Consider the following 24,809-nt stretch of genomic DNA (forward strand, 5'->3'; position numbering starts at 1 on the left):
ACCCATTCCACCTAAGACAAACCATTGTGGGTCGCATCACCTAATGATTTAAGATCAGATCACACAGCCATTTAGCATTTCTTTGAATTTTATTGAAAATTGACATGGACATTAGAAAGGTATCAAGCTAAACAGTGCTGGTTCTGGGATGTTTCTCCTGGAGAATGAAAGCCCCGGAGGGGCAGTGACTGGTCACACCTTTGAGCAAAAAGAACAAAGGAGAAGAAAGGAAAAACACAGATTCTAGAAAACATGCAAAGAGGCTCTCTCAAGAGACACTGGACAGCAGAATGGTGGTGATGGTGGCAGGGACATATGGGAATGAGCACACTCACATGGTATTTTGATGCAAGTTAAACCAATGAATTCAAGGCAGATTTAGCAACATCAAAGCTCTCCCTCCAGATCCCAGGTTGAGTAGAAACCTCTCTCAAAACCTCAACTGGCCCTGGAAGGTTGAATGAAGTGATTTTGCTTCACTAAGCTTAAACCCCCTCTCTTCTCTCCCCTCTCCACCTGAGTGGCAGATAGTGGATCCATTTTCCCCCTTGCTGGGGTCTGCAGAAGGTCTGTGAATGTTGAAGAAGATACAAATGTCACTTGACTTTCTCTTCCATATTCAGAAATGCGTAATAGTGGCTGTAGACAGTCAACTCACTGAACCAGATAATTGTTGTCTAAAAACATAAAGCTCAAACAAAAACTCGTGAACAGCACTTCCACACCCACAGCTGAGGTGTCCTGCCCCAGTCACTTACACTTGAGTGAGTGGTCCTGTAGTTGTCTCTCTGAGGTTACATTTGGTCCATTTTCCAGCTCTGATGGTTCTTTTCCTGCCTTGTTAGTTTAGGACAAGACACTGCCATTTAAAATACCATGTAAGTCAGAAGAGAGCTTCTTGCCTGCACACAGGGACACATGAACACTTGTTGAGTGGTATGTGTGTATGTATGTATGTGCGCACGCAGTTGGAGGGGAGAGGGAATTGGTTGATTTCTGGTTTGAGACAATATGGAACCCTAACTCTTCTATAATGGCAGTCTTCTCCTTTAGACTTAGTGCAGCTGCTGAAGACAAGATTAAAAAAAGCTGGAGAGGGAGAGAGAAAGAGAAAGAAAACATGAAGTTAGCCAAAGAAACAGGACATTCAAAGTAAGACAGGGGGAGGGGAGTGGGCAATGTGAGGTAGCACAGATTATACTTTGAGAAGACAGGCTAGAAATGGGGGTCACTGGCGGGCCATCACCACAGGGAAATCTGCTAAGAAGGTTTTAAGAACACCACACACCGGTTTAAAGCTTCTTGTTTTAATTAAAACAAGCATATATTAACAGCCATATGTGAATGATTAAAACAAACAAAAAACCAGCAATCTACACTGCAGCTAGGGAAAGCAAATTTCTTGGCTTAAGAGAAATGAGGGACGTATGTGTGTGTTTCAGAAAAGCCATTCCAGTCTGGGAAAATAAAAGCACAGACCATTTATAATGACTGGTTTTGTTTCACCAGAAGTAAACAGAGTACTTAGGGTATTTTGAAAAAAATAGTAACAATTGTACTAATTAAAAAGTCTTTTCATTGAAGAAGGAAAAATCTTTTGTATCTACAGTGAGAAAAGCTACCCAATGAAATAAGCATTTAAATTATTTTAACAGGCTTGATCGACTTTTTAAAGACCTTATGTTCACTCACAGGTTAGGTTTTTGTTTACTAAATTTCCTTTATTATAGGAATCACCTAGGACACCTGTCAAACATACACTTGCCTGGACCTTCATTCTGGACTCGCAGGAAAGCTGACAGGCGCCCTGGTGACTCCTGTCATCAGTGGCTCTTGGTTAAGGAGCTAGCCCAGAGCCTTTGCTTCGCCCCACCCGCCCCCATCCACTCTATCTTTGGATGTTTTTCTGTAGGGAAAAAAACCTCAAGGGTCTACTAAAACCGACTATTCAGTCTCTCTGAACATCAAAAGACCTTGTCTACAGGAATGTATATACACAGATTTGAATCTCTTTGTGAAATGGATTGGCAGTCGAGAGGCATGGAATTTAATCTGGCTTCTGTCCTGAAACAGCAGTGGGACCTCAGTCAAGTCCCTTCACTTCTCTGGGACTCAATTTCCTGTTACAGAATAAGTGGGTTATATCTAACTGACCAATGTGTCTTCCTTAATATAAAATTCCCGCTTCGTTTTTTGAAGGTCTCTAAAAGACTGTGTGGCTCTAACACTTTTGAAGTATTCAGACCTCCTCAAGCCTCAAGTAGCTAATCTGTAAACAAATGCAAATGAGGGGGGGCCTCTGGTTTGTAATGCAAATAATTACTCAGGAGGATGGTGATTACCGGTTTGTTGTTTAAATGTGGGTTTCTGGGAAAGCGGCTCTGAAGCAGGACTTAGTAACATCAAAGCTGCAAATAAGAAGTCTTTCTCAAGGAGACTTGACAGTTCTAACACAGCATCTCTCTGAGCTACTGGCTGAGTATGGAAGCAGGGTTTTTTGTTTGGTTGGCTTGTTGTTGTTGTTGTTTTTGGTTGTTGGTTTTTTGTTTTTTTACCTCCAGGAATAGGGTTTTCTAAAAGACTCTACTGTGACTTGGATTTTCCCAAGAAACTAGCTTATGCTTTGGCAGCATCACCTTCATCCTTGCCTCTGGCCACTAACCAATCAGTGAATCACCAAACTGTACATATCCAACTGCACTCTTGCTTTGCCAACAAGAAAAGGGAAAGTGTGTACATATGTTTGCTTTTCACTTTTACTTTTTGCTTCCCATTATTATCTATTATCAAAGAGAGAAACCCACTCTCTTGTCTCAACACTTCAAAAAGGCCTGGAAATTTGGCATAGTTTGTTTGACTGTGTGTTTTGAAAGTAAGCGATCAGGCCAGTTGTGTGATGGCTCACACTTGTAATGGGAGGCTGAGGTAGAAGGCTCGCTTAAGCCCAGGAGTTTAAGACCAGCCTGAGGAACATAGCAAGACCGCCACCTCTACAAAAAAAAATATATTAAAAATCTAGCCAGGCATGGTGGCTCATAGTTCCAGCTACCTGGGAGGCTGAGGCGGGAGGATCCCTTGAGCCTAGGAGTTCGAAGCTGCAGTGAGCTATGATCACACCACTGCATTCCAGCCTGGGTGACAGAGCAAGACCCTGTCTCAAAAAAATGAAATGAAACAAAATGAAAGTAAGTAATTTTTTTTTTTAAAGGAGAAGGTGGTCATGGTCAGTGCCAGTGGGTAGGAATGGGAGGCAGGAGCAAGTTGCGGAACTCAAAAAGAAGAAGGGGCTTGAAGTACATGGCAAGGGTGGGGGACCCTGGCTGCCTGGCACCTCAAAGGAAAGCTGTCAGTTAAAATAGGAAACTTGGCTTAAAAGGCTAAATGGAGTCCAGTCCATCTGTAGCGGGGAATACTATTCAGTACACAGCCATGGATTACTGCAAAGGAAGGGCAGAGAGAGGGCACGTTAGCCACAGATCATTGCCAGGTCACCTCTAGCTCTCACTATGTCAGTGGCCAAACACCAAAGGTCACTGTGCTTCATGGCCCATCTGATAACAGAGGGCTCTCTACTTCAAAGGGGTTCCACTCTCAGATAGGACCCATTATACAAATTAGGCTGGAATATTTTTAAACTATCAACTCCTTAGACTGGATATCAAGTTAAGGATCTTCCAAGGCACAACACTTCTTTTTTTCTCTCCAGTCAATAGTCTCATCTCTTCTTATCAGGGAATGAGTGCAAAATATATATTAACATTCATCATCACATTCACGAAGTAGACTAGAAGACTCATTAGAGAAAACCCCAAAACAGTTGATTCTTTGAAGGCTATATTTTCCAGTTTATGAAATGTGATTATTATTCCTGATACTGGTCCCACCTTATTGGGATGGCATGGAGCCCTCTGGAAAATTACCGCTGAGATGCTAAAACACCTCAAATAATTCTCTATCATTCAAGACTCTAGGCTGGTAATCATATTCAGGTTTATTATCCCTTTTGCATCTGTGGTGTGCCCAGAGTCAGAGAGAGGGGAAATTTATGCTATTTTTTTCCAGCAGTTGTATTTTATAGGAAGGGCTTGGTGTAAATAAACATGTCGCAGATTTTATAACACGGCTTGAGTACAGTTACTTCGAGTGATTGAAAACTGGAAAGGGCTGGGCTCAAAGGCCAGAAGGAAAAGGCTCTAAAGGGTCTCCTTTTGGAACCCTCTGAGAAGTGGCTGTGGCTCCTGATGGTGAGCATGGGGTGGGCCAGGGAATATCAGTGTCTGAGGTGCAGGAAACCAATAGGGCAACCATGCTGACCAGGGCTTACCCAGTCACAGTAGATGCAAATACCTCAGGGAAGCAAGCAGTAGTCAAGAGTTCGAACAGGGAAGCTGATGGTAAAGAGTAGTGGATGGGCCCCCTGAACATGTTACAGTCTAGCAAAGATGGGGGGTGCTGGGAGGGGATGGCTTGGGGCGCTGGGAGAGGGACTGAGATGCAGAATGCATCTCCAAGTCACATGACTGCTGGCTTCTCAACCAGAGGCCAGACATCATCCTCAGACTCTCAGGTTTCTATAAACTTTAGAAGGAGGAGAGGGGAGGGCACCGGTTGTCTTCCCCCAAGACGTATTAAGGGGGAAATTAGAGAAAGGGAGGCCCAGCTCTGTTGCGCAGGAAAAGAGTGTCTACAGGAAGCCCAAACTGAAAATGAAAAGAGAAGCTAGGTTAATGAATGGATGGATTAATGTACCAAAATAAAAGGTCAGAAGAAAATTGTGTAAGTCATGATGACTAATGGATAAATTAGAATATAGCTATATTAGATGGTCTACTGCATTGGCTCTTAGGAACATGCTTTCTCTCTCGTACTAACACACACATCCTGAGTCATGGCATTAGCTAGCAAAATAATGATCAATAGCTACAAAAATACTTTTCATCTCTTCTTAATTACTAGGTCCTGCCTAGTGCCCCTTCTCCCACCACCAGCGCCCAGATACCTTGTGCAGGAATACCTTCCACAAGTTTACAGGTGGTTTCAGGTCACTGGAGAGAGCATCAGGTTCTCAGTCACTGCATTTCCTGTCTCAGGAAAAGCAGAGGCTGAGGTTTCACCTCAGGTAGCCTTTGGAGTTGTCTTAGTCAGCCAACGGGTAACCTGGGGTAAGACCTGTTTGTAAAGTATCTGAGGATGGTTACTGGGCTCTGCTCTAGGGTCCAGACGACCAGTTACCTGAAAACCTGAGCCATGGAAACCCTGATTGTTTGGTGTTCATATAGCACTTTAAACTTTCTCCCATGTAAACTTCATCCCTGGGATAAAAATGGGGTAAGTAGTATCAATCCCCATTTGACATATGAGGAGACTGAGAAACACAGAGAAATCAACAGACTTGCCAATGGTCACAAAGAAAGAGTCACAACTGGGGTCAGAACTATTTAATTAAGACTCTTTCCATCACACCATAACGCCACCAAGAATTCCTTAGCTGTGAATCTAAGCCCCTGTTTATTACCTGAAGGATATGAGGGGACCCCAAAAAAACCAAAATTATTTTTTGGCGGGCAGGCCCCTTATAGTACAGGCTTCCTCCACTAGCTAAGTGTTCTAGGAACCCATCGGCATCAGTTTACCAGCTAGCGTTGTTGTGAGAGGCTGGGTTCAGCGTCAGTGATTTTTTTTGTTTTTTTAGATTCTTTCAACTCATTTGCCCATTTCATGATGGATGATTTATGAGCACAACTACCCACACTGCGCTGAGTGTTCAACAGTTTTTGGCCAAATGTGTCATGATCCCGATGCCTTATCCTGTCTATTCACCCAATCCTGCCCCAAACAACTTATTTTTGTTTCCCCGGATGAAAAAAAGTCCTCCAAGGGGAAACATTTTGCTGATGTGTAAGAGCTGAAGCAAAAAACAGGAGAAGCACTAAAAGGCATCAAAACTGACAAGCTAAAAAACAGTTCTGAGTAGTGAAGAAAGCATCTCGATAGGTGTATTGAATCAAACAGGGAGTAGTTTGAAAGTGACTGCAGTATAAACATGTAAGAATAAATACACAATTTTTTATAAATAAATTCTAGATTTTTTTTGCATCCCTCCTTGTACATTTATCTCATTAAACACAGACTATTAGATACTGGGGGTGGGGATAGTTAGAAGCTTATGCATGCATGAGTATGTTCTACAATAACTTCCTCAAAGTGAAAACACCCACACACACCTCCACACACATACATGTACACATTTTGGGGGTACACACACACTTGGGTAAATGGCAATTTATACCCGGAATTAGGAGTCCTGCATTCTTAACTCCAGTTCTGCCACAAACTCACTGTGTCATCCTTGGTAAGTTCCTTAAATTCCCTGCTCATCCATTTATTCATCTTGTAAACTGAAGATTATTCCTTCCTTCTCTATCTCACAGAATCCTTCCTTCTAGCTCACAGAACTGTTGCAAGGATAAAATGAGCTATCATATGGAAAAACCTCTGAAAAGTAATAAACGATATATGAAGGCTCACCTGATTTTACTCTCCTACTTCCTAGGGGAAGAGTAACATTAAATAAATAAATAAATAAACACTGCAATGACCTATGTTCTGGGCTTCATGGGAAGGCTGATATATTTTGATATGTGTATAATGTCCATATATTTACTGTGTACCCCCAAGGACCAATAATCATTGAGATATAGTATCTGCAATTGTGTATGGGTCACAAGGGAATTTCTCTTACAACTGCATACAGCTACAAGTGGTGCCTCTAGCAATTTCAAAACCAGAAAGGAACAGTAAGCTTCATCCTGGCTGCATTCTAGGTGACCTTTGTGATCTACCCCTAGAATATGGGCTTTGGAGAGGGAGTAGGATGCCTTTGCTGCTTTCAGATCCTGGTAAGCCAAGACCTCCTCTGACTAGTTGATCTGGAACTGCTTTTGTGGTCTGCCAGGGAAAAGCCTGCCAGAAGAGCCAACCTACTTGAGGCTGGAGTTGGCTGTTCCAGCTGTTTACCAATTGCCTCTCACTTGTAAAGTGTAGCTTTAATTATAGTTTCGCCAGAATTCATTGTAGGAAAGGCCACTAACAATAATTTACTTGGGAAAACCTGAATGCAATTGTGTCAAGCACATGCAATGAAAACTGAATTAACTGAAATCAAATAAATCTTTCCTGCTCTCCTCATTGAAAATGGGGGAACATAAACCAGGCATAGTGGCTCACACCTGTAATCCCAGCACTTTGGTAAGTCGAGGCAAGACGATTGCTTGAGTCCAGGAGTTCGAGACCAGGCTGGGCAACATGGCGAGACCCCTAAAATTAAAAAAATTAGCTGAACAATGTGGTGCACACCTGTAGTCCCAGCTACTCAGGAGGCTGAGGCAGAAGCATCACCTGAGCCCATGAGGTTGAGGCTGTGGTGAGCTGTTATCATGCCACTGTACTCCAGTCTGGGAGAGAGAGTGAGACCTTGACTCAAAACAAAAAAGAGAATGGGGAAACAAAATACACATGAACTGACCCATACTGCATGTCAGACACTTTGCTAGGCATGGAAACTACAGTGCCTAGAGTGGAAAGATATTCTGAGAATTTATAGTCTTCCTAAATAGAAGTCTGCTGTTGAATTTCAGTCAACTAAGCAGAGGTTCCAAAACTTGCCATTAAGCCCAACAGTAAATCATTTCATTGTTCTTTTAAGATTGTTTCCTTTGGCCCAGTTTCAGAAGCCTCTATGGACTTCCTCTTCGGGATTTGCTGGAAAGTAGGATGTTTTGCCAGCTGCCCAAAGTCCCCACTGCAATAGCTGCAGCAATCAGTCTGGTGACCAACAGCAGGCTCTCTATTTAAATCATAAACAACATGGGTGAGTGGGGAAAAGTCTTCCCAATATTTCATATTCCTTGATTCAAACAAACAAATGGAAAAAGGCATTTATGACACAATTGGAATATTTCAAACACTGACTAGACATTTTATGTTTTCGAGTGATCGGTAATTTTGTAGGTACGATAATGGTGGAAGTGTGCTTATGGGGTGTTTTTTTGATTTTTGTTTTATTTAAATTATTATTTAGCTATTTTTGTAGAGATAAGGTCTCACTATGTTGCCCAGGCTGGTCTCGAACTCCTGGCCTCAAGTGATCCTCCCACTTCAGCCTCCCAAAGTGCTGGGATTACAGGAATGAGCCACTGTGCCTAGCCTTTTTTTTTTTTTTTTTAAGAGTTGTTATCTCTTCGCGATACATACTAAAGTATTTACAGATAAAATGAGTTTTGCTTTACAATCATTTAGCAGACCTGGGGTAGTTGATGTGAAATAGGATCACCCATATGTTGTTTTTTTTGAGTCGGAGTCTCACTCTGTTGCCCAGACTGGAGTGCAGTGGCCGCTCCCGGCCACCGCAGCCTCAACCTGCTGGGCTCCGGCGATCCTTCCGCCTCAGCCTTCTGAGTAGCTGGAACTACAGGCCCGCGCTACCATGCCCAGGTGATTTTTTGATTTATTGTAGAGATGAGGTCTCGCTTCCCAGGTGGGTCTCGAACTCGCGGGCTCAGGCAATCCACTCACCTCAGCCTCCCAAGGTGTGGGATTACAGGCTGAGCCACCGAGCCCGGCTGGATCACCCTTATACTGACAGTTGTTTCGGGGCTGGGTTATGTGTACAAGGGGCTACATTCTACTATCTTCTCTTCCTTTGGTCATGCTTGAATTTGGTAAAGTTTTAAAAAAATAAAAATAGTAAGACTAATCACATTAAGTTAAAAATATTGGGCAACCCCCTCAGGTTCCCTCCCACTGTGGGAGCTTTTCCATCCTCTCAATAAATCTTGCTTTAAAAAACAAAAATATGTATTTTCTCTCTCTGTCCACTACCTGAGTCTAGAAGAGTAGATAGAAGGTGCTTAATCACCGCTTTCAGTCTCTGTATAGACTATGTGACACCAGGGACTGCTTTATTCACTTCTGTGGACATATCACCTAGCACTCAGGAATCCTTCTTACCAAAGGTTACCTGTTTATTTCCTTATCAGAGGTTTTCCTGAAGCTGGTACTTATAGAATTAAGTATAAGGAATTCTCTACAACATCTGAGTCTTTTCATTTTCTTCCCCTTTTATTATGGTTTGGGGGCATACATAGCTAAAGGAAATTTGAAGATTTGAACCCCTCGGATAAGAAACAATCACCAGAGGGAAACAAGAAAAGCAAGTTTCCATTGGCTCTGGACAGTCTCAAACCTGGTGGTGGTGGTGGTGGTGGTATTGATGCTGACTATGATGTTGCAGGACACAGCTTATGAACCCCAAAGTTTCTCTCATCATTAAAGTTTAGTTCATTTTGAAAGTAATGATTGTGGCTCTTACAAAATGGACAAAAGTGGAACCTTAAATATTGATCACAGAAACTACCTATGCTACCCAGCTGTTCTAGCAGCTAAAGTCTGAAAACACCCTCCCCCTTTTAATCAGGCAAGCAGGCATTCCACATGTACACCTGAAAGCACACCAGGTTATTTCTCCACATAGTAAGTCACAAGAGGAAATCAGTTAGACCAGTGAAGTAGCTTCCTTTATGATTAGATATGTGTGCTTAAGGTATGGGATTGGGGGGTATATGTTCTAGAAGCCACTGCCAGTTCTATTTAGAGTTAATAAAGCTTACCAGGACCCTGGGTCTCATGCAGCATGCAGCAAACAGCAGAGTTAACTGTAAAACAGTAAGAGCTGATGAAGATGGAGTGAGCATGAGGAGAAATCAAATATTATGAGTTGACACAAACAATGAAGAGTCAGAGGTCAAAGGAGCTAAGGAGTAGCAGGAAGGGGAAGTGGGAAGGGTAGACTGGTAGGGACCCCTGAAACACGTATTCTTTCTTATCTCTTTAGGGGCAGCTGAAGGAAATTCAGAATATGTAACTCTATTAGATCTAACCACCATCTCACAAGAAGAAATAGTACTACCAGCATTTCTACCTTCAAAACCCACCACCACCGCTATGGGAACAAGGTGGCACAGGTCTAATGGTGGCTCTTCCAGAAGTTAACCGATTGTTCATAAAGTTATGCAAGAAGCCCAGACCTGGGGCCACTTATGCATCTGGAAGTAGGGAAGAACACAGGCCATTCTGTCAGACCCTTGTTGCTAATATGAGATGCCACACATCAGCAAGGTTCTCACCTATCTCAGAATTGGAAAAGAATGCCATCACCAACCCTAAGTATTCCTGGAGACTGGAGAGAGGTGTTTTACTATTAGGGTCTTCTGCCTGAGGTGGGAGAAGTCAGTCTCCATTTGAGGTAACTAAGGAGAAGCCTGGTCTGAAAGAAACTTTTACTGAACAACTGAATAGGTCATATTTATAGTTTAGTGTCAGTGCAATCTGAACACTAATCTCCTAGTTCCTGCAAGCAGGCTGTGAAACTGCCCCAGGGATTCAGTTAACAGATACCACAGAACCATGAAGGCAGCAGTTTAGAGCTGGAAGACAAATTTAGACTTTTCTGATCTTAAAAATAGGAATCCATTCCGGCTGCTGCAACTAATACACCCTGACAGATAAGTTAATACAGTATATAGTGTATTAAAGAGACTTTTTCTGGCTAAACTTTATCCATCAAGTAATAACCAAAAAAGTAATTAATTGATGAACTTGACATATATATAGTGTTAAGATTCAGCAATAAAAATCTGGACTAATTGGTGAAAATGTTCAAATTACACATCTGAATAAAGAATAATTGGATTGCAAAATTGAGTGCCTTCAAATATAAAATATTTTGCTGTTGTACAAAGTTACTATGCTATTCCTAAGTGATAAGCCAGATGTTTCTTCCTTCTGGCAAATATCCAATAGTTAAATCCGGGAAACAAGTGGTTAAAAACAGAAGGCAATGACTGTGGACATCTTTTGAATCCTCAGGACCCTTGAGTAAGGACACTGCTAGACACTCCATCTAGGAGCTCTTCAAGTCACACTTTACAAACAACTAAACACCTACAGGGTACAAGGGAACCACTGGCTGTTTTCTAGGTCCCACTGGAAATCCTCTTCTCTTCTCTGCTTCTGGGATGAGAATAGGTGACTTCAGCAAGCAGAGAGTGGAGACAGGTCAAGATTATTGACCTACATGGTAACCAGGAACCCACGCTTTCCTGCCTTTCCAAATACCAGGGCAGATAAACGGGTTTTAAAATCATTCTGCAGATTGAGGATAGGGCACACAGAGAGTGCACGGGTATCTGAGGGTTCCCTACTAAGTACCGCAGGTACTTTGTTCATCTTTCTCAGTACCCCAGGCAGGGCACGACTAAGTAACCAGCAGGGAGGGACAGCAAAGGGGTGGGAAATCAGGGCTAGGCTGCTGCTTTCAGTGGCTAGCAGTTAAACTCAGTTGGCTCCAGCTAGTGAGAACTGAGGCAGGGTGAGGGTTGGACTCTAGGCATGGAGAGAGAAACAACCTCAGATACAGGACGAGCAGGCAGGCCTATAAGCTAGACCAGCTCCAACCTCTGGGGGTTTGGGAGAGAGGGTGCCCAGAGGTTTCTGTTAAAGGCCTTCTCTTTTTTTCACTTCCCTCTGTCTGTGCTTCTTTTTGTTCCTCTTTTGTATAAGTTTGTACCTCTTGGTGTTTCTTCCCCTCTTCTGCTTTCTCCCTTTTTTTTTTTCTTTTTTTGAGTTGGAGTCTCACTCCATTGCCCAAGATGGAGTGCAGTGGCACGCTCACGGCCACCCCAGCGTTGACCTGCTGGGCTCCAGCAATCCTTCCACCTCAGCCTTCCAAGTAGCCAGAACTACAGGCACGCACAACCATGCCCGGCTAATTTTTTGATTTATTGTAGAGATGAGGTCTTACCATGTTGCCCAGGCTGGTCTCGAACCTGTGGGCTCAGGCAATCCTCTCACCTCAGCCTCCCAAAGTGCTGGGATTACAGGCTTGAGCCACCGTGCCCGGTCTCTCCCTCTTCTTTTCCATTCCTTTTCCTTCCTCTACCATCTACCTTGAGTGTGCAGGGCTTTCTCAAGTGGGTTGAACAGAGGGGCTGGGCCTCTGGGACCATACCCCATTCCTACTATCAGCTCCCCAAGCTCAGGGAATCCCAGTGTCCCCATGGGGGATACTGAGACCAGTTACAGGAACCCAAATCAGTCTAACCCCCCATGGCTCACCTCTAGTCACCAGCCCTCAGCCCCCTCAACCTCCGGGTCCTGCCCTGAGGGAGATGAGCAGGAAGAGAAAGAAGCCACCACTCCCAGAGCAACCTAGGACTTACTTTTTCTTCTCTTTGTCTCTTTTCAGCGTTTGTGAGCCTCCAGCCTGGGAGCCCTGGGACTGGAGCAGCTCAGCCGCTGTCTTTCTCTGTTTGAAAGCATTCACTTCATCATCCAGGGATTTCTTCTTATCCTCCAGTTTCTTCTTCTCATCCTGGTGCAGTTTCTTCAGACGGTCAAACTTCTCGTGCAGCTGGCAGGGAAGCACAGTAATACTGGAGAGCATCCCCTGTGAGCAGACCCCAACCCAGCCAAGTCCAGAGCGGGTGGGAACTGGCAGGGTTCACCCCTACTGAACCTTGGGACCTCAGCAGACATTTCTTCCAGGGACTGCCATGATGGCGCCAAAGGGCACCATGCTTTGGGTAGTTCTCTCCTCCTACCATTTTATCTCAAAGTCTCTGCTTCTGAATACGGTCAAGAAACACTGCATTCTGCTTAATCAAACATTTTGCTTAAGAGAGTCCCCACAGTTACCACACATTGTTAAAAATAACATCAATTACAATAATATAAATGTACTTAGTGCTTTTATAGCCAGGTACTGACTTTTATAAGTACTTTATATATATTAACTAATTCCATTGCTATAACAATCCTATAAGGTAAATTCTGTTATCTCCATTTTATGAGGAAACATTCTTTTTACTGTTTTTTTTTGTTTTTGTTTTTGAGTTGGGGTCTTACTGTTGCCCAGGCTGGAGTGCAATGGTACAATCATGGCTCACTGTAGCACTGACCTCCTGGGCTCAGGCAATCCTTCTGACTCAGCCTCCCAAGTAGCTGGGACTACAGGCATTTGCTACCAATGACCAGCTAACTTTTTGATTTTTTGTAGAAATGAAGTCTCACTATGTTACCCAGGCTGGTCTCTAACTCTTAGGCTCAAGCAATCCTTCCACCTCGGCCTTCCAAAGTGCTGCGATGAAAGGTGTGAGCCACTGTGCCCAGCTAACATTTTTCTTTTTTTTCTGAGTTGGAGTCTCACTCCATCGCCCAGGCTGGAGTACAGTGGCACACTCATGGCCACCTCAGCGTCGAACGAACTGCTGGGCTCAGATGATCCCTCCACCTCAGCCTTCCTAGTTGCTGGAACTGCAGGCGTGTGCTACCACACCCAGCTAATTTTTTATTTATTGTAGAGATGAGGTCTCGCAAGTTGCCTGGACTGGTCTCGAACCCATGGGCTCAGGCAATCCACTCACCTCAGCCTCCCAAAGTGCTGGGATTACAGGTTGAGCCACTGAGCCCGGCAACAGTTTTCTTTTTAAAAGTGAAACTGAAATAAAATCAATACACTTGCCACAAGCTTTAGTGATAACCTCTGTAAGTCCCAGCAAATTAAAGATGGAAACCCAGGAAGTAATCGTTTCCTTTCTTTATAGCTGAGGGTTTTGAGGCCCAGAGAAGTGAGGCAATGGCTGACATGACCAAAACTGTACCTGAGGCCAATTAATCTCAAAGCAGTAGGTGAACTGGTAGGGAGACCTTGGAGACAAGGCCATGGGATAGAGGACTGACCGCATACACCTAGGCATAGCTTAAGCAGTGAAAACCACTTAGCTTGAAAAGTTACTAGAGCTGCACAAATGTTTCTTTATCTCTAAAATGAAATGGAACAGACTATCCAAGTGAAGAAGAACAGTAACAGTTGTTTTAGGTTTCAGCAAAGTACCCACTCCATCAGAGAAGGTAGAATGATGCAAAACATCCAAAAAAGTGATCAGTTGTCCCTCCTGAGCTCCAAACTCCCAGGAAGAGGGAAAAAAGTCAGCCCATACCTGACTTCTGTAGCAGTTCTGCCCAATAGAATTTTCTGTGACCATGGAAATGTTCCATATCTATGCTGCTCAATATGCTATCCATTAGGCACATGAGGATTGAACATTTGACATGTGGCTGATGCCACTGAGGAAGAGTTTTAAATTTTATTATATATTTCAAAATTGCTTTTAAAAGAGTAGAATTTAAATGTTTTTATGACACACAAAAAATAAGTATGGATAATGGATTTGTTAATTTGCTTGATTATATCATTCCACATAGAACCAACATCTGGTTCTATACCCTCATTTTACAGCTGAGCTATATAGACATATATCAAGACATCACATTGTATGTATCCCATAAATGCATACAATTATTGTTTGTCAATTAAAAATACAATTTAGCTGGGCACAGTGGCTCACATCTGTAATCTCAGCATTTTGAGAGGCTGAGACAGGAGGATTGCTTGAGGCCAGGAGTTCAAGATCAGCCTGAACAACATAGCAAGAACCCATCTCTACCAAAAAAAGAAACAATTGGCCATGTGTGGTGGTGCACGCCCATAGTCCCAGCTACTCAGGAGGCTGAGGTGGGATGATCCCTGGATCCCAGGAGTTCAAGGCTGCACTGGGCCATGATCACACCACTGCATTCCAACCTGGCAACAAAGTGAGATCCCATCTCTAGAAAACAAAAACCAAATAAATATGATTTTTTAAAGTTAAAAAATATGATTTTAAAAATTCAAAAATACAATTAAATAGTCACATGTGGTTAGTGGCTACCATATGGGAAGACTACAACCTAGTCTTGGGAATGAGAAATCAAAAGACAGATCTGGCCAAGCATAGTGGCTCAATGTGAATTCCAGAACTTTGGCAGGCTAAGATAGGAGGATTGTTTCAGCCCAGGAATTCAAGATCAGCCTAGACAACATAGTAAGATCCTGACTCAAAAAAAAAAAAAAAAAAAAAAAGATCTTACAGCCCCTGTCTACCAACCAAGGCAGGCTACAGATGCTGTGCCTTATTCCTTCCCAGAGGCCACTAGGCTTTCACTGGCTGCTCTCTCAAGTCATGGGCTTCCATGCCATGTTCAGCCTCCTTTCCCTTTCTGCCTGGCATCCAGGTTTGCATTTACCTCTTTTTCTGCCTCTTTGAGTTCCGCTTCTTTCTCTTTGACCCTCTGGACGAACATCTGTCTCATCTCCTCTTCTTTTTTCTGGAGCTCCCCTAGGAACTCATTCCTTTTCGCCTCATACGTCTCCTGTAAACTGCGAACATGGTCAGGTTAATTCCTCTGGCTTCAGAATGGCTCCTGTTTGATGAAAACTAACTCCAACAATCTTCCCTGAGTTCCTCCATTCTCCCTTTCCCAGTTGTGTACAAGGTACAAAGAGAGAACCACAAAGGGAATCTGGCTTGGCCTGTGACAAAAAGGTCACAGGGCTTCTGGAGGGGGATGGGGCAGCCCTAGTGAACTGGAGAGATTTAGAATATCTGGTTCTGTACCCTCATTTTACAGATGAGAAAATTGAGGCCCAGAGAGGTGAGGTGACTTGCTCAAGGTCACATGGTTAATAAGAGGAAGACCTGGGACCAGAAGCTGGGACTCCTGTCTCTTCATATGGGCCATCCCACTGCACTATGCAGCCAGGCCCCGGCTCTGAAATTGACCACATTAATTAACAATTCAACAAATGCTCGATGAGACTCCATCATGTACTAGACCCAGTACTAAATGACAAGATACTAGTCCCTCGGCACCTAGAGCCAACAGCCACTGTGCCTGCCATCAAGGAACTAATGCTCTAGAGGGAGATGCCCGGGTTTATTTTTAAAGAAATAGGAGATAGCCTGGTAAAGAAGAGGGGGAACTGTGCTCTGAAGACGGCAGCATGTATAAAGGTACGTGTGGGGAGAGAATGTCATTCTTGGGGAGCTAGGCATGGTTCAACATGCCCAGAGAGACTCCTATAAGCAAAAGAGTAGTGGGAGGTGAGCTTCTTGAGCCTGACAGAAGAGGACAGGCTCTTGATGCCACATGAAAAAATTGGACATGTATCTACTACATGATTTTCAAATTAACTACTTAATTTTTTAAAGCTGTGGTCTCTATCACCCTGGCTGGGTGTGCAGTGGTGTGATCATAGCTCACCACAGCCTCAAACAATCCTCAAGCAATTCTCGAGCAATCCTCCTGCCTCAGCCTCCACAGTAGCTAAGACCATAGGTGTGCACCACCATGCCAGCTTATACTTACTGCATGATTTTAAGCAAGAAGTCTACCTAGATCCAAGCTGAAAATGAGAAAGATCATTCTGGCTGCTGTGCGAAGGCCAGGTTTTCCAACAATCCAGGTAAGAAATGACACGATCTTAATGTTAAGGGATTGTAAGGGAATAGAGAGAACTGAAGGCATAGTAAATGGAAGCAGAACTCCCAAGATTTGGGAGAACTCAAAGATAATTCCAGTTTTTGGCTTGGGCAACCAGGTAGATGGTAGTATCATGAACTGCAACAGGGAATGCAGAAGAAGTAGTCTGTTTAAGAGGCAGAAGATGAGCCAGGCTCGGTGACTCAGCCTGTAATCCCGTGCCTTTGGGAGGCTGAGGTGAGTGGATTGCCTGAGCCCGTGGGTTCAAGACCCGCCTGGGCAACTTGGCAAGACCTCATCTTTACAATAAATCAAAAATTAGTCGGGCGTGGTAGCGCGCGCCTGTAGTTCCAGCTACTCGGAAGGCTGAGGCGGAAGGATTGCCGGAGCCCAGCGGGTCGAGGCTGCGGTGGCCAGGAGCGGCCACTGCACTCCAGTTTGGGTGACGGAGTGAGACTCCAACTCAAAAAAAAGAAAAAAGAAAAAAAAAAAAAAAAGAGGCAGAAGTTGAATTACACTGTAGACAGCTTGAGTTTCAGGTAGGTCTTCTATGGGACAGCTGAATGAAAATGTCCAGTATGCTGTTGGATCAATGGGTTTAAAGCTCAGAAGCACGATTTTAGCTGGGGAGTCATCTACTTCTGGGTGGTAATTAGGGCTGTGAAAGTAGAAAGAATAACCCACAAAGAGTCGAAAGAGCAGAAGCCCTAGAGAAGAATCTTGGGGGGGGATACCAACATTTAAAGGATTAAGCCGGAGAACATGAGCCTGCAAGCAAGGCTGAGATGTAGGAGGGAGCAAGTGAAAGTGAGAGAGAGTGGTGGTGGGGGCAGCGGAGGGGACCAGCCAGGCCAGTCCTAGAAAAAGGAAAGACAGAGAATATTCCAAAAAGGAAGCAGTGGGGGAATGGCATCAAATGTTTCATTGAGATCAAATCAGATGAGACTCAAAGGCCACACTGAAATTGGCCACAAGTCTGCAATTGCTGACCTCAGAGAGAGGCATTTCAGTGGCATTCTGGGGGCAGAAGCCAGACCGCACAGGGCTGAGGAATAAACGAGAGATGGGGCAGAGGAACCAGTAAATATAGAACAATGCTTTCTCCTTCTCAGCAGAGCCCAACTTCTTGACAGGGGAGAGGCTGGTGAGAAATAACAGGGCCAAGGGAGAGTTTCTTTACCATGAGAATGTTTACATGCAACATGGAAAGGAGCCGGCAGGGGAGGACTGAAGAGGGGAATGACATGGAAAACAGGTTTTCAGCATAGAGTGAAGGTGTGGTAGGGAGTAGTGGTGGGAGGGGGCGAAATGACCAGCTGGAGGCACACCTCCTTCTCCACAGATGCAGAAATGCAGATTAAAGTAGCTAGTGGGTAAGAGAGCTAGGGAGCTCCCACCAGAGAGAGACAAGCGCGCCTTCCCCCAAACCCAGGCACTCCAGTGGTCCTTGGCTCTTCCTGTCCGTGTAGGGCATGAGTCTGCCCCCCCCACCCTGACAAGTGAACAGGTACTGTGGGCTCTCAGAGGTCATCTGAAAGTCTTCTTAGCCCATAGACCTATCCCTCACTTGCTTATCAATGCCTAATATTTCCTCAAAGGAGACCAAGGCACAGTAAAGAGCACCACATGGTAATTTAAACTGTGGGGCTTATTTCACACACCATGCATGTGGATCAGACACTCCTACCTGGTACATCACTCTATCTGCATAATGATCTGCTTTCCAAAACATTCCCCTCTTCTGAAAGCATCTTAAATTCTCACTTGAGAAATATGCCAATGAGTATTAACATCTTGTGGTCAAACCAAAAGTTGCAAACACAAAGGACAGTGAATGAAACACCTGTAGTTCATAAATACTTGTCAAGTGACTGCTACCTGGTCCTATCTGGTTTTGAGACTGGGGAGGTAAGAAAAAAGAACAGACTGGAAGCCTGCCTGAGCAGCAGAAGCCTGGTGAAGAGAGGGAGCAGAGGACAGTTACAAATCGCCACCCTGTGGAACAAGGTTCCAGCTCTGGGCGCCCCGCCAGCACAGCTGACTGGAGCTGCCACACATGTGTGCATGTGTGTGTGTGTGTATGTGTACGTATGCGTGCATGCGTGATTGGCCTTACTGGTCCTCTGGGCCTCCTCCTTTCCCTTGCCCTTCTGAGCAGGGCAGCAGTGCTTCCCAAGCCTGCCCTGCCGCAGCTGTCTCCACAGGCATGCAGAGGCAGAGAGCAAATAAGCACGTGGAAGTGGCAAGTGAGTTACCCCTGCTCCTTTAGATCTTAGCACTCGCGTCTTGTCTCCCCTGTGAATTCTCCAGGGCAAGGCTTTCACACCACCTGGGTGGGCTGAGCTGGGCTGGGCTGGGCTGGCGGGTGCAGTACCTGAAGGGTTTGCTGTCAGGGTCGGTGTCCTTGAAGCCCATCTCTTCCAGCTTACAGCGGCGGTACAGCTCATAGTGCCGGGTGTGGGTCTGCTCCCGCAGATCCTCCATGTTGACCCGAATCAGCATCTCTCGCAGCTTCACAAAGTCGCAGTGGGCCTCATTTTCAACTGCATAGCAGGGTTTGGGGTATTGAAAGTATATTGAAAGGAATGCCAGCAGCAGAAGAAACAAAACCAGAGGCGAAATGTCTCACAGTGACATTGCCTTGCAATCTGTGTATATAGAGCCTGTGTATTTACCTCCTACTTTGCTTTTCTATTGAAAACTCAAATGAAAAGTTATAAAAATGGTAGTTATGAAAAACTGTGATACCATAAAAATACCTGAGAAGACTTTCAGTAGCACCTGAACCCAAATTCACCAATCAGAACCCTCACAGGAATATTTGCTCTGCACCACTTTTTGGACAACAACACGTGCACATTCATCCATTCATTCAATAAATATTTGTAGAATCTCTGTTCTCAGTCTTGTGTGAGACACTGGGAATTCAGAAATGAAGTCATGAAGTCTTGCCCTCAGGAGCTTGCAGTTTAGTGGAAGAATAGATTCAAATAGACAAATATAATACAATGCAAATTTACAAAAATGGAGGTCTAGCCAAGTTGCAATGAAAGCCCAGAAGAGGGGGCCCTAAGAGCTCCTGGGAGAGTGAAGGCGCCACCAAAAAGAAAACCCCTAAGATGACTCTGGAAGGAAAAATAGGAATTTATCAGGCAGATAAGGGAATGGTCCTTGCGAGGTCGCAATGAGGTCAGGCAAGGTTATAAAGCTAGAAAGTTGCAGAATTAGGATTCAAATCCAGGCAGTGTAGGAAAGAGGCAAAGGCTATGACCAGGTGACACTGTCTCCAAAGAATAAAGGAAAAGAACTAAGATAGCAATAGATGACAGTGACAAGGAGGGGTATCAACCACAGGCATGGCCCCTCTGGATGGTAGAAACTTTCAAGGAGGTGTAATTTTTAGAGAGTGGATAATGGCCTGAAAGTAGTAATGGTGACCAGGAGCAAGGGACCCCTCTTTCCATTCTGAGCAAACAAACCCCCTCCTCAAGAGGGTGCATCAAAGGTCTGCATTTTGGGCAGTAGGTAAGAATGATAAAGATGTAGACCAAATCATAGCAAGTTGATTTCTGGCTAAACCAGAAGATCATGAGCAGTGTTCTGTCAAGGTGGCTACAGGTGTGGCTCTACTGTGTCAGATAGTGGTGTATGCCTGATCATGTAGGGATAGTGGTGTCCAAGGTGATAAACAGGCACAGTCACTCCAGTCTCAAGTTCCAAAAGGCAGAAAAGACCAGAACTTAGCAAAGTTCTGATAACCAGTCTTGTCTTATCTATGGAAAATCCAGCTATCACCCATGGGTCTCTGAGGTGCCCTAAAACATGCCAGTCTCTGTATGTGATACAGACAACTCACCACCTACTTTCAGTTATTTGCCTAGTGGTAGGGATAAGTTTACAGAGAACCAATCACTCTCTCACGTGGTGCCCTATCCACGACCCAGTTTATAGCTGTAGACACCAAGGACCAGAGACCTCGTCCACCCATGGCAGTGTCCTAGGTCTTGCCTCATCCACTGAACCAACTAGCCCCAAGGGTAACAACATGTGTCAGAAAGACCACAAAAGGACTTTCCTGAGTGTATACATGTCTTGTTTTTAAATTGTGAAATAATGATACATACAAAAGAATACATAAAATGTATACACAATTTAAAGAATTTCTGAAAAATTAACACCAATGTTCCCACAACCCAGGTTAAACATTACCTATACCTTAAAGGTCCCTGCATGCCCCTTTCCAATCTCATGCCCCTCTTGGCATCGTTCCATCCCCTGGCAATAAGACTTAACAACTATCCTGACTTTGGGAGCTATCATTCCTGTATTTCTGTTTTTCTTTCTTTGTAGTTTTATCACTTATGTATGGATTCTTTGGGGGGGGGTTGGAGTCTCACTCTGTGGCCCAGACTGGAGTGCAGTGGCACACTCCCGGCCACCGCAGCCTCAACCTGCTGGGCTCCGGCGATCCTTCTGCCTCAGCCTTCCAAGTTGCTGGAACTACAGGCGCGCGCTACCATACCCAGCTAATTTTTTATTTATTGTAGAGACGAGGTCTTGCCAAGTTGCCAGGGCTGGTCTTGAACCACGGGCTCAGGCAATCCACTCGCCTCAGCCTCCCAAAGTCCTGGGATTACAGGCTGAGCAACCGAGCTCGACCGTATGTATGAATTCTTAAAATATTTATTTTTTGAGTTGAGGTCTCACTCTGTCATCCAGGCTGTAGTGCAGTGGCATGGACACAGCTCATGACAGCCTCGACCTTCTAGTTTCAGGCAATCCTTCTGCCTCAGCCTCCCAAGTAGCTGGGTCTACAGGCACATGCCACCATGCTTGGCTAGTGTTTTGTTTGTTTTCATTTTTGTAGAGACAAGGTCTTGCTATGTCCTGAACTGGTCTTGAACTCCTGGGCTCAAGCAATCCTTCTACCTCAGCCTGAATTCCTAAAAAATATATATCTTGTTTAGTTTTGCCTACTTTGGGAATCATACAATGGAACCCCACAGTACATATTATTCTATAACTTATTTAGTTCAACATTATGTTCCTGAGATTCATTCATGAAGATTCAACTGTAGTTCATTCATTTTCTCTGCTATATTATATTCCATTATATGAATATTTTGCAATTTACCCAGTCTGTTTTTAATGGATATCTGGGTTGTTTCTAATTATTTGTCATTACAAACAACACTGCGTGAACGACTTGTACCTCTCCTGGTACACTTGGGCAAGTATACATGCTTTTTTGCACAATCCTCCCTACCTTGCTTCAAGTCCATTTGTCTTAGCAGTGCTTTCTCCATTAAAGACAAAAGGAAGCCCGGCTCGGTGGCTCAGCCTGTAATCCCACACTTTGGGAGGCTGAGGTGAGTGGATTGCCTGAGCTCGCGGGTTCGAGACCCACCCGGGAAACTTGGTGAGACCTCATCTCTACAATAAATCAAAATTAGCCAGGCATGGTAGCGCGCGCCTGTAGTTCCAGCTACTTGGAAAGCTGAGGCGGAAGGATCACTGGAGCCCAGCAGGTCGAACCTGCGGTGGCCAGAAGCGGCCACTACACTCCAGTCTGGGTGACAGAGTGAGACTTCAACTCAAAAAAAAAAAAAAAAAAAAGACAAAAGGAGCTTGCTCACATCAGGGAATCCAGGTATGAAACCAGAATCTGCCTGCTAGTGATCTCTGTGGCAGTTTGAGACCCACACCAAATGAGCAGAGACTGAGGACAAATTAGAGACTTATCCTACAGTGACTGGGGACAAGCAAAAAGACAGACAAAAGGGGCTTCCTGAATACAGCCCATCTCCTGGAGACTCACTCACCCTGCACAGTGCCCCAAGGATACTGTCGTGCCTTCATCATCTTGTTGCCTATCTTCAGTTCTTCTGTGCTGCCAATGACAGCAAACGGCAGGTGGGCCTGAAAGCAAAGGCAAACAAAAGCTGAGAACTCCAGAATAAAGGCACTGGGTGGCCCACAGCCCAGCTGCTGCTCGTCTCTGGGGCCTCAGGCCCTCAGCCTGCCACGTCCCTCACTGTCATCGTCACCAAGAGGCATTTATTAAGTTCCTGAACTGTGTGGGGATAAGAGGCCTAGTCCAAGCTTCTGCTGTTCAGAAATTCACAATAGAAGATAATAATGACATGGCTGAATGCATAGGCAACAGACAAAGAGAGAAAATAAGCAGAATAATAAGCAGATACACAGATTAGCAGGCTATTCACTATTCATAGCTGCTGCTGAGGGAAAGAGCCTTTGGAAAATGGGGGAGTGGGATCAGAGGGCTCTGTGTGGCTAGAGAGGATAAAGGAGAACACAAGGAGCTGGGATCACTGGCCCTCCCCCCTCCTTGGAATGTGAGAGCCCCAAGATTAGGTACATTCTAAAACCGTATGGCTGACTGAACTGTACTGTCCTTTGTCTCATCCTTCCCTGGAACAAGAGTTCACACAGAACTCGTGAGCCTAGAAGACAAGTCAGCAAGGATTTACCCACATACCCATTATTGTGCCGGGTTCTGTCATAGGTACTTATAAGGAAGACAGAAGTAGAAGTCACACTCTCTCGCCCTCTAGGAGCTCACAGTCTTGTTGGAAAATTACATAGTTGAAGCTATGTAAGACAGTATGTGACCAAGGGCTCAAATATACAGTCTGGTGCTCTGCACATAGTATTTAATAAATACTCCTCGAGTGGCAGGGGTAGGAACAGGAGTGAGGAAAGAAAGGCAGAGCACAAACAGGGGTATGAGGTTGCTTGCAGGGAAAATGGGGAGCTGGGCCTGGCTTTGTGTGTCAGAGAAGAGGAAGCTGCCCCACTTGGTTGGGTGGGGCCCAGGGAAGGCTCACAGTGCCCCACTCCACAAGAAGCTGGCCAGTGTGTAAGTGCTGGGTCGCCACTGGCCAAATGGAACCACAGAATACATGTTCACAAAACAGAGGAGCCCAGGCAGGGCTTTACCCAAAAGGGCTTTACACTAACAGGTGTAAAGCTTTCTTAGCCTGCTTGGAGAAATAGGCAACGGTCTCAGACATGTTGACCCATTTGCTCACTCATCCACTCTATAAATATTTTCTAAGTCCCTACTATATGCTAGATATTAAGAAGAATACAATGTTGAGAAAGCACAGGGCCTGCACAGTCTGCTGAGGAAGAAGGGCATGCCAACAATGATATAGTGAGATCAGTGCTGTAAACAGAGGTTCAAGGGCTGGAGGAACACAGAGGAGGGAGCAAATAACTTTGTGGGAAGTCAAAGTCATCACAGAGTAGGCCGGAGTAGCTATACTAACTGGATTAGTAGCGGTAACACTTTATTAAGCTCTATGTACTGTGTACCAGGTCATCTCATCGAATCTTTACGACACTATGAGGTGAGTAGCTTTACTACACCCCTTTTATAGATGGGGAAAGGGTCCAGAAGGACAAGTGACTTACCAGCAGGCACACAATAATAAGGAACAGAGCAAGGTGTGGAATCCTGGTCTCTCTGACTTCAAAGTCCATTCCTTGCTGGTCTGCTACTCTTATTTGGGGGCTTAAAGCAGCAGATGAGGTGAACACTCTAAACCCTGGGGTGAACTGGCTGCACAAAACCAGTTGGAAAAGGAGGTAGTTCATTACTCTTATGTGAAGTGGCTTGAGGCCAGGAGTTTGAGACCAGCTTGGGCAACATAGCAAGACCCTATCTGTTTCTACAAGGAAAAAAAATAGGCAGGCATGGTGGTGTGCACCTGTAGTCCCAGTTACATGGGAGGCTGAGGCAAGGGGATCTCTTGAGCTCAGGAGTTCAAAGCTACAGTGAGCTATGATTATGCTACTGTTACACCACTGTACTCTAGGCTGGATGACAGAGGGAGACCCTAACTCTTTTTTTTAATTTTTTTTTTTTTTAGTTGGAGTCTCACTCCGTCGTCCAAGCTGGAGTGCAGCAGCATGTTCACGGCCATCCAGGGTCGACCTGCTGGGCTGATGATCCTTCCACTTCAGCCTTCCAAATAGCTGGAACTACAGGTGTGCGCTACCATGCCTGGCTAATTTTTATTTATTTATTTACTGTAGAGATGAGGTCTTGCCAAGTTGCCCGGGCTAGTGTCGAACCTGCAGACTTAGGCAATCCACACGCCTCGGCCTCCCAAAGTGCTGGGATTACAGGCTGGGCCACTGAGCCCGGCCAACCCTGACTTAAAAAAAAAAAGAGGTCGGGAACAGTGGCTGACACCTGTAATCCCAGCACTTTGGGAGGCTCAGGCAGTTGGATTTCTTTTTCTTCTTTTTTTTATTATATAGATGTGGGGTACGATTCAGGGTTAGGTATACAAACGTTGATTATGCAGGTACCCTTGTTGATGAGGTATGCCCCTCCCTCCCCTAGCAGTTTCCCTCAACTG

The 24,809-nt window shown here is 44.8% G+C and overlaps 1 protein-coding gene across 6 annotated transcripts in view; it reads right to left on the minus strand.

Moving 5' to 3' along the window:
- Nucleotides 1-70: 70 nt before the first annotated feature.
- The window catches only part of SEPT6 (septin 6), a 72,007-nt gene continuing 47,268 nt past the window's right edge, over nt 71-24,809 (minus strand). The window contains exons 6-11 of one of the 6 annotated variants that reach the window (XM_021706746.1): nt 22,242-22,338; nt 18,794-18,962; nt 15,184-15,316; nt 12,279-12,469; nt 9,669-9,713; nt 71-1,089 (exon numbers count right to left, since the gene is read on the minus strand). In XM_021706746.1, the coding sequence (XP_021562421.1) occupies nt 9,710-9,713; nt 12,279-12,469; nt 15,184-15,316; nt 18,794-18,962; nt 22,242-22,338 (594 nt within the window). In that variant the 3' untranslated portion in view covers nt 71-1,089; nt 9,669-9,709. Of the gene's footprint in view, nt 1,090-3,973; nt 4,701-9,668; nt 9,714-12,274; nt 12,470-15,183; nt 15,317-18,793; nt 18,963-22,241; nt 22,339-24,809 lie in introns of those variants that run through there. The other 5 variants (XM_008073612.2, XM_021706744.1, XM_008073611.2 and 2 more) reach the window with 5 other exon arrangements.

This window comes from Carlito syrichta, unplaced genomic scaffold, assembly GCF_000164805.1.
Source record: "Carlito syrichta isolate Samal-C Ts95f unplaced genomic scaffold, Tarsius_syrichta-2.0.1 Scaffold315966, whole genome shotgun sequence".
In the NCBI taxonomy this organism is placed as follows: domain Eukaryota; kingdom Metazoa; phylum Chordata; class Mammalia; order Primates; family Tarsiidae; genus Carlito; species Carlito syrichta.